General features: G+C 37.6%; 1 protein-coding gene across 1 annotated transcript; it reads left to right on the top strand.

The window, feature by feature from the left end:
• The first annotated feature begins 3,071 nt into the window (after positions 1–3,071).
• LOC103418247 (exosome complex exonuclease RRP44 homolog A) lies at positions 3,072–11,929 on the top strand. Its single transcript, XM_008356382.4, has 24 exons — positions 3,072–3,356; positions 3,463–3,600; positions 3,719–3,876; positions 4,003–4,058; positions 4,258–4,380; positions 4,547–4,677; positions 4,777–5,017; positions 5,322–5,475; positions 5,773–6,013; positions 6,214–6,370; positions 6,513–6,581; positions 7,012–7,137; positions 7,493–7,545; positions 7,746–7,852; positions 8,598–8,652; positions 8,768–8,867; positions 9,335–9,446; positions 9,727–9,847; positions 9,971–10,030; positions 10,122–10,227; positions 10,311–10,406; positions 10,912–10,993; positions 11,082–11,147; positions 11,387–11,929. Exons 1-24 carry the CDS (start codon positions 3,303–3,305, stop codon positions 11,583–11,585), a joined length of 2,805 nt encoding a protein of 934 aa, XP_008354604.2. The 5' UTR covers positions 3,072–3,302; the 3' UTR covers positions 11,586–11,929.
• Positions 11,930–12,171: the final 242 nt, after the last annotated feature.

Genomic DNA, 12,171 nt, shown 5'->3' with positions numbered 1-12,171 from the left:
TTATATGAACTCGTTTACAACCTTGTGTCATATCATGTAAGTGTATTACACTGTATTACAAATGCCCATATATAATCTCATTGGTTCAACATCCTTTGGCTATTTGTATTACATTCAAATATATAGGTCAATTTTTCCACGTTCTTACAAAATTGTAATGGAATTGCCTTTCTCCATTTTTTTGGCCAATAATTTTCCTTTTTGTCGACGAACAAAAGAGCGTGACTCAATATTAATACAGCTCATTGATGAATTTAGTAGCTACTTGTAAAAACCAAAATTACCATTGGTTATCATCAATCCGTGATCCCATATTCTCATGTGCATGCGCATGCATAAAAGCTTTTCATTTCTTTTGGATATCCATTGCCTCTTCAAGGGCATGGCACTATCTCTTCCAGGATAGTCGTAATTTAGAGAATTCGAATCATAACCTCATTTTGAGTGTTATGGAGCTTAGATTTTAACCTCCACTTTTGGGAGTTGAGTCATTGGAACCTATACGTCTATCATGCTATATGCATGAGACATCAACATTCCCATGTCCGCGGATTGTCATATCTGGGACGTATATCCATGTGACAACTGTCATGCTTCTGGCATGCAACAGTTATGCTTCGGGAATGCAATAGTTTAGTAGTGCCATATTCTTCTTCTTTCAAATAACTAAACCTTTTGAGTCTAAAAGTCTGCCACGCTTCAGGCGTGTAACAGAGAAATCATTTACTGCCTCGCTAATTCTTGTAGGCACATTTGCAGCAAATCTATGTGTTTTCATCACTTTCTTGCATCATTAAATGCATCTGGCATTTTATTGATATATCGTTGCATCATTCAATTATTCTTACTTCATTTTCATGTTGATTGCTTCGTGAATCAAAATAAGACAAATTCTCTTCGTTCTTCTGGAACGGTCTTTTCTTATCATTCTTCTGGAATGATATTTTCTCATCGTTCTTTTGGAACAATGTTATTTTCTCCCCCTAATGACGGGAAAACTGTCTTATCAAAATCATAGTCCGCAAATCATGCGGTAGACATATCCCCAGTCAAGGGTTCCAAATATTGAATGATAGATGGTGCTCAACATCAATGCCTAATCTACGATGATACCTCATTTCAGTACGTTGTGGCAATCTTGCAGGCACATAGACAACACAACCAAAAACTCATGAAAGTATAATGCTTGGCTGGTTTCCAAACACGAGTTGTACTGAGAAGTATTGATGGTTGGTAACATGTCTCAACCGAATTAATAATGCATCATGTAAAGTTTACATGTTCCCATGTAGAAAATTGGCAATTTCATTTTCATGAGCAGAGCGTTGGTAATTGATTTCATTCGCTTAATAAAGGCTTCTGCTAAACCATTTTGAGTATGGACATAAGGAACTTCTGGTCCTTATTTAATAGTCTGTAAACTGAGACTCTTATGGCTTTTATTACAATTAAGTTAAAGCACTGCGGCACTTCAAACTTATGGTACTCATCTAGGAACTTCATGTCCTGATCTTCAGGATCAAGGGACTTCATGCTAGATCCTTTTGTATGATGGAACTTCGGGTCCAATCATTTTATATGATGAGGATCAAAAAACTGCAGGTTCTGATCTGATCAAGGAACTTCAGGTCCTGTATATACTCATAGTAACAAAAGATAAGTACAATAAATAAATTAAAGCAATAGACGGTAATTCCAGCCATAATGAATAAATTGCATTTAAGTAAATAAAATTTGTGACAAGGGCTTTAATTCAGCACCATCAAAACTTAAAGCAATAGGCGGTAAAACCGTCCATGGTAAATAAATTGCTTTAAAGTAAATAAAGCTTGTGACAAGGGCTTTGATTCAGCACCATTCACATAAATATCAAAGCTTTAAAGCAAAGGGTAATAATTCTACCCACTATAAATAAATTGCTTTAAATAAATAGAACTTGTGACATGGGCTTTAAACCAACACCATGCACATAAATATGCCAAAACAGAAAATGCAATGATTAAGTCCTCATGTTTTGCTTTTTCATTTTCTTGGTCTACCACTTCTTTTGTTTCATCCCTTTTATTTTTATTATTATTTCACAGTTCGAAGTCATTTTGGTTACTCAGTAAATAATAGTAACAATAAGTTCCAATTGGGGTTCCTCCTCCGGTGAGTTTCGAAAAAGTCGAAACGGTTCCCATAAGTTTTGGAGTCAAGAGTGTCTGCAACTTATGAGAAGATCAAACCGTTAGATTTAGTTCAAAATTTAGTATGATATGGATAAGAGGATACCAAACAACTTTCGTGAAGAAACAATATCGATTTGAGCTACCGAAATGGAGTTTTGGTACTCATAAGGTGGCTGCCCAGTTTTCTGCGGAAATTGGAAACTGGTTTGGTATTTCAGACATCTGCCACGATCGCACCGTTAACATTTTCTGAAATTTTGATATGTTGTAGATACTGAGCAGACGAACAACTTTCAAGAAGAAAGTATTTCAATCCGAGGTCCGCAAGTTGGAGTTCCGAGGCTATTTACATGGCTGTCAAATTCTCTTGCAAATTTTTAGTCTTTTACTCTTTTGCTTCTGTGAGATTCCAGCTGAAGGAGGTGAACAGGATTTGTGGCGTTGTGCTTTCCACTGACATGAGAGCTTCTCGTGCTGATAACGTGTTGTAAAATCGACTGTGGGTGCAGTGGAATAAATGAAACAAGACACAAATTTTACGAGGTTCCTCTACAGTCAGTGTGACTGGAGTACGTCCTCGGGGCAGCAGTGGTGCTTTCATTATAATTTATAATAATAGGAGTACAAAGATAACTCTCTCTATTATCTCCTCTTATCTTCTTCTATTTTCTCTCTTCCTCTTCCTTCTCTCTCTTCCTCTTCCTTCCTTCCTCTCTTTCTTTCCCGTGAACCCTTCACATTCATCTATCTTTGTTGTGTTTCATAAGGCTTGCTTATATAGAAGCAAGTCACAAGCAGCATAGTAAAAGAAAATGAATGGGTTATTGGCCAGCCATCCATTCACCTTTACAACATCAATCACTTTAGCTACTTTATTAAAGTTTTAAAACATACATCAGTTTGCTTGAAAAAAAAGTAAAGAGTGAACTTGTTCGTAGCCCTACACAGTAACGGTCGAACCGGAGACTGTAAAATAAACCGCTTGAAGCCGCCGCTCGTATATCTCCCCACGCGGCAGTCCCCGCGCTCCCAAACCAAACTTTACAGTCTGTGTCCGCCTTCCAGTTCACTCCACCGCCTCCTTCCTCCTAATAAAAACAACACCGTCGCACGTCTCAGGGAGGCCGAGACATGTTGCAGAACAAGTCATTCGTCAAGAGAACCAGAGGCGGCAAAATCACCAAGGTCCCAAAACCAAAAGACCCCAACTTTTCCTCTTTGCGCTGCTGTTTTTCCAATTCAGGGTTTAAGCTAAATGGGGTTTTCGATTTCGTTGTGCTTCGATTTTCAGGTCGTCAGAGAGCACTATCTCCGGCACGACATATACTGCGGAGCTCCGGTATGCAAAGTTTGCGATACGTCCGGAGCTCGATTGAGCCCTACCGCTTCCACCATTCTCATCTTTGATACCAATGTCGTCCTTCGTCAGGTTACAGTTCGTGTCAAGTTCCTTTTTATTTTTTTTATTTTTTATAATTTTATAAAATTTGTTTTCGAATTGCGAATGAATGAACGAATGATTCGAGCTGTGTTGGTGGTGTTTACAGATTGATTTGATTGAGAATCCGGCGATCGAGGATGTGGTTGTTCTTTCGATTGTGCTGGAAGAGGTTAAAAACAGGAACTTGTCTGTTTACAATAGAGTTAGAGCTCTGTGCAGCAATTCTCTGAGGAATTTTTTCGTCTTTTCGAATGAACATCACAAGTAGGTTATGAAAATTCTACTTATTTATGTTAAAATGTGGGAATGTGCTCATTATAGATAGGTTGCTTTTGATATTGTCGATTTTAGGCGCTTATTTTGATTTTTGTTGATTGCTGCCATGTTCAGGGATACATATGTTACGGACATGAGCGGAGAAAGTAAAAATGATCGAAATGATAGAGGTTTGCGGTTGTTGTGATTATGCAATTTAATTCTTCGTGATATGCTTGGTGTTTAGTACTTGTTCTTTTTTTGTGTCTATGTTACTTGCCAACGCTGTCCAATACTAGTGTCCACTTGATGGTTATGGATTTTGGTTTGTTGTGTGGTATGTATCTGTTAATTTCCTACTCTTTTCTCACTTAAGAAATTGTTGTTCAGCAATTCGGGTGGCTGCTCAGTGGTATCAAAGTCATCTTGCTGGCTCAGCTAAGGTTTTACTTATAACCAATGATAAGGAGAATAAGAGGAAGGCTATTGAAGAGGGAATTTCTGCAGAGACAGGTCTGTATATGTTTGCTATCCAAGTCTTTTTTTTTAACAGCATTTCTTATGTTTCAGACCTGCCCTACAAGTTTAACATCCACATAATTGATTGTTTTCAGTTTTACATCATTTTGACAGAAATTTAACGGAATTACCCACTTGGAAACTATTTTCTTGTCCTCAGTTGAATCGTATGTGAGGTCATTGAGTCGGCCAGATTTGCTTGACCTGCTCGTGCAGCCTGCATCAGAAGATGTAAAGATGGAGGACGTTGAAGATTTGAGACCATCGAAAAGGAAAGTCGTCTACTCAGAGGTATTGCGACTGACTCTGCATTCATGCGTTTTGATGTTGTTATCGGTTTTATGAACCAAATTGGTTCTTACCAGTTTCTTTTTCTCTTTAATTTTTCAGCATAAGCCCATGTCTGAAATTACTTCCGGTTTGCATTGTGGCATATACCATCAAGGAAAACTTCGAGTTAATCGTTACAACCCATTTGAAGCATATGTTGGAAGTGAGAGCATTGGTGATGAAATTATAATCTATGGACGTACAAACATGAATAGGGCTTTTGATGGTGATATAGTGGCAGTTGAGCTTCTGCCTCAAGATCAATGGCATGAGGAAAAATCTATAGCACTAGCAGATGAAGGTACGGTAATGAATATGAACGATACATAAGCATATAAATGTAATTTGATGAAGGTCGGTCTTGGTTGGAAACTATAAGTTTGAGTTCATGTTTTAAGGTAGATTTTAGGTCTTAGTTATAAATTAGTTTGTAGTTACATTTTTTCGGGTAGAAGGCTGAAAACATATCTCTCTCTCTCTCTCTCTCTATCTCTCCCTCTCTCTCTCTCTCTCTCTCTCTATATATATATATACACACACACACTCAGGCATTCTTTTCTTCTCATTTAATTCTCTTAATTGGTATATTTTGTACTAACTTGCAGAGGATGAGCAAGAAGAAGATGTCCATCTGGTTCCAGGCAGTGCTGATGATGCTCCTAGGACTACAGCTCCACATGGTTCTGCCGGAGTAACAGAATCTGTCCCAAATCGACCATCTGGCCGTGTCATTGGTATTATAAAGCGGAATTGGCATTCGTAAGTCGACTTCATTGGTTTCATGAATCATTTTTGTCTCGCTGACAGAAGTGGTCTCTGATTTTGTTATTATTTGGCTGAAATATGTTTCTTCATTTAAGTAGGTAACAAAAATGTGTGATCTTTTAGCATATCTGTGAATATGCTAGTGATTGTTGTGCTCTATTAACATCCCACTCTTACCAGGATGTTTGTAGATTCTCATACACTTCAATTTCCACTGGCAGATGATGGTTTTTGTGAAGATATTTTCTGGTTATTGGTTCTGTTATCTGATAGAAATTGATATTCATGCAGTTATTGTGGATCTTTGGAGCCCATGGCTAAGCCTGCAGGTGGTGGTGGTATTGCCCATGCTTTATTTGTCTCAAAAGATCGTAGGATTCCGAAGATTCGAATTCAAACTCGACAGCTTGAGAATCTGCTGGACAAGAGAATTACCGTGGCAGTTGATTCATGGGACCCTTTGTCTCGATATCCTTCTGGCCATTATGTACGAACCATAGGAGTAATAGGTGATAAAGATACTGAAACTGAGGTAGGTTGGAAGGGGTTCAATTGTTTGCATTTATTTGGTTGAACATCCATCTTTTAGTTTCCTACAGTGCATAGTTTTTCTATTTTTCTTCCCCCCCAAAAAAAAAACCTAAAGTTATTGTATGCTATTTGAACATCCAATCAATTGAACTTTAGATGGCTCATGGCAGTGACACTAATTTGTTTTTTTGGATGTTGCAGGTGGTCTTGATTGAGAATGATATAAATACAAGACCATTTTCTTCTCAAGTTCTAGCATGCCTGCCGCCGCTACCATGGTTTGTGTCTTCTGAAGATTTGGCAAATCCTATTAGACAGGATTTGCGACAATTGCGTGTCTTTAGTGTTGATCCTCCTGGTATATGACACGTATATTAATTCTTTCTATATTTGTTGTTCTCCCTCTTTCTGCTTTCTTATTAGTTTTGCTGTTTTCTGTGGTATAATTTTTTTATTTAGTTAAATATTAAGATATCCTACTTTAATTCTTGTTTCTGCAGGATGCAAGGATATAGATGATGCATTGCACTGTACAGCTCTTCCAAATGGAAATTACGAAGTTGGAGTCCGTATCCTTAACCTCATGACATTTATCAATAATTGATGTTGCATGTGTAACTGAAATGTATGGTTGATCTGTACATTGTGAATAAAGCGTGTTCATTTATCTGTGTGTTGTCGGGATAACACAATCTGAAAGAAGAGATGTTTTCTGACAGTTCAGATGATAAAAAGTTGAGTTTTTTATTTTTTCAGAATATATTGCTAATTAGCATTAGTTCAGACTTGTCTGCTGCTTTCTATCCTTCCTACTTCTGTTTGGTGCATTAATTATTTTATCATTTCCAAATGTTTGTCTTTAGGAGGATACTTCATTGTATTTGTGTTATACATGCCTTATTCTGTCACCTCTACAAGGGTTCCAAGCGATTTTTTTTTTTAAAAGTATAACATGAGTACACTACAAGTACAAGCTGTATCTTTAATGACTTTAACTAGATATTGCTGATGTAACAAATTTTGTACACTCGGGAACTCCTCTTGATGATGAGGCTTCACAAAGAGGCACATCGGTCTACCTTGTTGAACGGCGCATTGACATGCTTCCAAAACCTCTGACAGAAGGTCACTTTTTAATTTTTAATATTTCTGTAATGAGTGTTGTATCCTATATAGAGAAATGCTAGCAACCTTCTCACTTCTCCTCAGGCCACGTGTACTCCACTAGCACTCGAAAACTAAAATTTTAACTATATTAAACTCCCACTAATTTTCTTCCTTTGTTAATATAATTAAAATTTTAGTTTGTCAACCAAAAAGTAATTAAATTTTTAGTTTTGCGTGCTAGTTGAATACAAATGGCATGAGTAGAAGTGAGAAGGTTGAAATGAGAAGGTGAGTGAGAAGGTTGCTAGCACTCCCCTCCTATATAATGTGATTGAATTTTCTGTGATTTAAAGATATAATTCTTCTTATGCAGATATATGTTCTCTTCGAGCTGATGTGGAAAGGCTAGCCTTTTCTGTCATTTGGGTATATGATCTCTCACTAACTAGTCATATGAGACATTTTTTCTTCTATCTGCATCCTTGCACACACACCACACATGCATCTATTATAGTTTTTAGATAATACCATTTTATATTCGACTGATACATAGGATAGGACTAACCTATGTCAGAGTATGTTCTTTCCTTTTTGAATTGGTATATAAGTGTTTACCTGAATTTCAGGAAATGACAGCTGAAGCTGAGATTATTTCTGCAAGATACACCAAAAGTGTTATTAAATCGTGTGCAGCATTATCTTACATTGAAGCTCAAGCGAGGATGGATGATAGGTACATTTTGTACTTCAGCTTAGTTACCTTCCTTAAAAATAAATTCATTCACTTAACTGTTTGTGTTCACAGGATACTCTCGTCGTTATAATTGTAACAACTTTTTAAACCTTAGTAAGCTTTACTAGTTACAGTAATAAGAGATTTGTACCCGGTATGTTCTTGCTACATGAACATTGTGTCCTTCACTTAGATATGCGTCCACCTGTTACGTTTCGATCTAAATATTGCATATACATGCGGTTATGATGTATAAAAATGCCGATATTTTTCTATACTTCTCTAGGCATCATATTTTGCGATGATATGACACGTCCATGATATGTAAAAGTAAGATTTGTAATTGTAAGATGGATATGATAGAAGTGAGTCGATTTAAACAATTAAAACAAAGTGAGTTGTATGGGATGGAGTCTCTGCAGAATGTGCCCATCGGGCTGGGAATGGTCTGACAAATAAATAGCCTGAATGGCTCACTCGTAATGTGTTGGGTTGAGCTTGAGCCTCGTCTTCTGAATCCTGGATGGTGAGAAGTGTGCAAGTGCTATACCGCTTAGTGAATGAAGAGAGAAAAAACTCTAGGATGGATTTTAAACTTGCACCAATGGTTTAATCTTTTCACCAGCATGGATTTTTGTAACTTGGTCCCTTCAGGGTTGATCGCTTTCCTGTGTCCACTATAGAAGTTTCTTTTATCTTTGAATTTCTATAATAAAGTTTTCTTATTACTTTTATATTACTGCAGTCGGTTGATGGATCCATTAACTACAGATTTAAGAAACATGAACTCTTTAGCAAAGGTATGCACATGTGGGCTCTTCTTCGTTGGTTGTAAATTCATTAGTTAAATAGTTTTAATGTGCCATCATACTTTCTTGACTTCTCTGACCTCTGAACATTATGCGTTTTCTACAGATAATGAGGGCAAGGCGTATTGAGAGAGGAGCCTTAACTCTTGCATCTGCTGAAGTCAAATTTGAAATTGACACTGAGACTCATGATCCTCTTGATATCGGTATGTAGTTTGAATGGCAAGTTTTCTTGTCCAACATATTAAATTTTGATTGATGGTAATCTGACTCTAAATTTTGAACTTTAATTCTACTTGCACTGACAATATCAGTTATACCGTTGCTTAATCCACTATAATAATTACCTTATTTCATGGAATTGATTGCTTTGTGCTGCTTCATGTAGGCATAATATTGATTTTATAGTTGGTGAAGCATGTATCATATTCTTCTTATGTTTGGTATTTTGGGTTGGAAGTTCTCAGCACCTGGGTGGGTTTCATTAAAACATGATCTGCTTATTTCTTGTAGAGTTATTTAATTCTTATGGCTCTTTGGTTATCTGTTCAGATTTTCATTTTTCTTAAAATATTTACTCAGGAGGAGAGAAATGACTGATTCCCTATCTTGCATTCATGTATCCATCTTAGAGAAAACTTGTCTAAAATCACTGCATGAATTGTTTCTGCAGGTATGTACCAGATACGTGAAGCAAACCAAATGGTGGAGGAGTTTATGCTTGCCGCTAATGTTTCAGTTGCTGAGAAGATTCTTAAACATTTCCCTCTATGTTCACTATTGAGGTAAGTTGATGGACTTTTCTTCAACAATTTTCTTGGTCTCATGTGATTTCCTGGAATGACGTTCTGGTTGTCTTTTGCTTAAAATTAAGGCTATAAAGTGGCACAGCGATCTATTAGGGTTGGTTAAGTTGAAATGTATCAATTTGTGGTAAAACGTAGTTCTCTTATGTATTGTTGTATCTTTTTTTTTTCTTAAAGTATCTGGCTGTGGAAGGATGGTGCATAGCTGCCTTGACACTCTGTCGCCTCTCTTTTTTGGTCATTTATTTTGTGTGTGCAGGCGCCACCCTACTCCGACCAGAGAGATGCTTGAACCGCTGTTGCGTACAGCTGCTGCTATTGGTCTCAACTTGGATGTCTCATCATCAAAAGCACTAGCTGATTCACTTGACTCTGCTGTGGTATGTGTTTGTTAACTTTGTTCGTATATGTTATTAGAATGAGACTGATGGTCCCAAGTTATGTAAATTTTTGCTTAATTATTTTATTCTCTCTTAATAAAAGCAAATTTAAATCTTTTTAAGGGTGATGATCCGTACTTCAACAAGCTTATTCGTATACTGGCTACGAGATGCATGACCCAGGTAATTTAACTTGAATGGTTGAATGAAGTTGAAATTACTTTGAAGGACAACTTTCTAAACTTTTGGATTTACCCTGTATTTGCAATCTTAGGCTGTTTACTTCTGTAGTGGGGATCTCAGCCCTCCGGAATATCTTCATTATGGGCTTGCAGCGCTTCTATACACTCATTTCACCTCTCCTATTAGGAGATATGCAGGTTAGTGTCAGTTTTAGCCATGTAGTTCTTGGTGATCTTGTCGAATTATTGTTGTTTGACTCGACCACTTTCCTTCCCTGCAGATGTCATAGTACACAGGTTGCTTGCTGCATCTCTGGGGATATACAAGCTTCCAACTGTATTCCAAGACGGACCCCGACTCACAAGCATTGCTGACAGTATGAAACCCCTTTCGCTATTTGATGTAGTTCGATAAATGATCAAATCTTAGTATTATCCATGTGGCTAGCCGACATTCACCTCTCCCAGACCCTGCGTAAAGCGGGAGCCTTGTGCACTGGGTACGACCTTTTTTATAACTAATATTAGAGTAAGAATGTTGGCTCCTTACCCCAGAAGCTGATAACAAGTTGGTGTGTTTCCAAATATTTCTGTTTCTTTTTTACTAATTTCAGTGCTAACTTGCACATCAACATATATCAAATTTTCAAGCTTTTAAGGAGCTAAATTGTTCAGCTACTCGGTTTATAATTCAAGATTGCATATGTGCTCATTCTGTATAGTTCGCTGTAAAGAAATTTTTTCTTTCCTATTGCTCTTCTAAGCCAAGACTAAATAATTTATATTCATATCTTCTATGCACTAAGCAATTTATTATTAACTTTTTTTTCGATTTGTACATATTGAGCTCTAAGAGTGTTGCTTCACTTATTTCTGCTACAGATTTAAATTATCGGCATAGGAATGCCCAGATGGCAAGTCGGGCCTCAGTGGAGCTCCATACTCTCATTTTTTTCAAAAAACGGTATGATCTGTTGTCTGTCTGCCTCTGTCTTGCTTCTCCTTCCCCTCTCCGTGTCTCTCTTTGATACTGATGCATTTCATTCATGTAGGCCAACGGACACAGAGGCAAGAATAGTCAGAATAAGATCCAATGGATTTTTCGTATTTGTGCCCAAGTACGTTTTCTAACCTCATAAGTAATTCAATTAATTTTTATGAGTGTTGGGCATATGCGTGCAAGTATTTTGAGGGTGTTTTCAATAGAACTTGCTGTCTCCTGTTCTTGTGCTTGATGGCAAATTGGTTGACCTTTTATCTTCCGGATGCTTGACTCAAATATTCTGAAATGGACCTAGGAGTTAAGTTATGGAGATGGTTTATATTATTAAACTCTTTCTTTTTCAACCCTTTTCAGGTACGGCATAGAAGGGCCGGTGTACTTGACACCAAGGGGTGAGAAGGGAGGCGGAGAATGGTATGTGGATGAGCAACAACAGAAGATTAGAAAAATGGACGGTAGCATTTCATACAGCGTTCTGCAGACAGTGTTTATTCATATGGAGATTGTGGAACCCCAGCCCAACAGGCCAAAACTCCAACTATCGCTAGTGTAGACCAGCAACTTTGCCTCTCCCCAGTACCCTCCTCTAAGACGAGAGAAAAGTGTCTGGAACGGTGGCGTGAGCCAGGAGATTGGTTCTAACCATCTTGGGCGGTGAAGATATGTCATAGGACACACACAGAAATATTGTATAGCTTCATTTAGTATAGTTTGTGTACTGCTTGAACTTACGGTGTGATAGTTTTGGTATTCGAGTGTCGAGCAGAGAGATTACAAGCAGTCTGCAGACGGGGATGCCCCGTGAAACAGTGGTGTGTTTTATGCAGAAAATTGTCATTCAAGAGGTTTAATCACAATGTTTTCTTGAAGTTTAATGTAATTACAATTTAGGTGGCATGTCGGGTTGGGCTGGAGCCTGGAGGGAATGATTGGAAAAAGCAAGGAGGAATATAAATTCATGGGAGGAATATGGGATGTTTGAAAAGCGGAGTGATTTTTGCACGCTCATTTTCTCCTCTTGCTTGGAAGAGTGCAGTTGGAGAAATTAGAAGTGTGAAAATCACACTATGCTTTTAGACTTTTCAACTGGTTGTACAGTAGTTTACATCAGTTTTCTGCCAGTTTGTCCAAGAGCAAGT

The sequence above is a fragment of the Malus domestica genome, chromosome 02, assembly GCF_042453785.1.
Source record: "Malus domestica chromosome 02, GDT2T_hap1".
In the NCBI taxonomy this organism is placed as follows: domain Eukaryota; kingdom Viridiplantae; phylum Streptophyta; class Magnoliopsida; order Rosales; family Rosaceae; genus Malus; species Malus domestica.
Note: the sequence above shows the minus strand (reverse complement) of the source record. Positions and strands in the feature narration are given on the sequence as shown.

What these genes read in the sequence shown, in the direction of transcription:
- LOC103418247 (XM_008356382.4), top strand. Translation starts at nt 3,303, where the DNA reads ATGTTGCAGAACAAGTCATTCGTCAAGAGAACCAGAGGCGGCAAAATC. An exon ending in GAGGCGGCAAAATCACCAAG is followed by an intron (nt 3,357 to 3,462) that starts GTCCCAAAACCA and finishes TTCGATTTTCAG; the next exon opens with GTCGTCAGAGAGCACTATCT. An exon ending in CCTCTATGTTCACTATTGAG is followed by an intron (nt 9,447 to 9,726) that starts GTAAGTTGATGG and finishes TTGTGTGTGCAG; the next exon opens with GCGCCACCCTACTCCGACCA.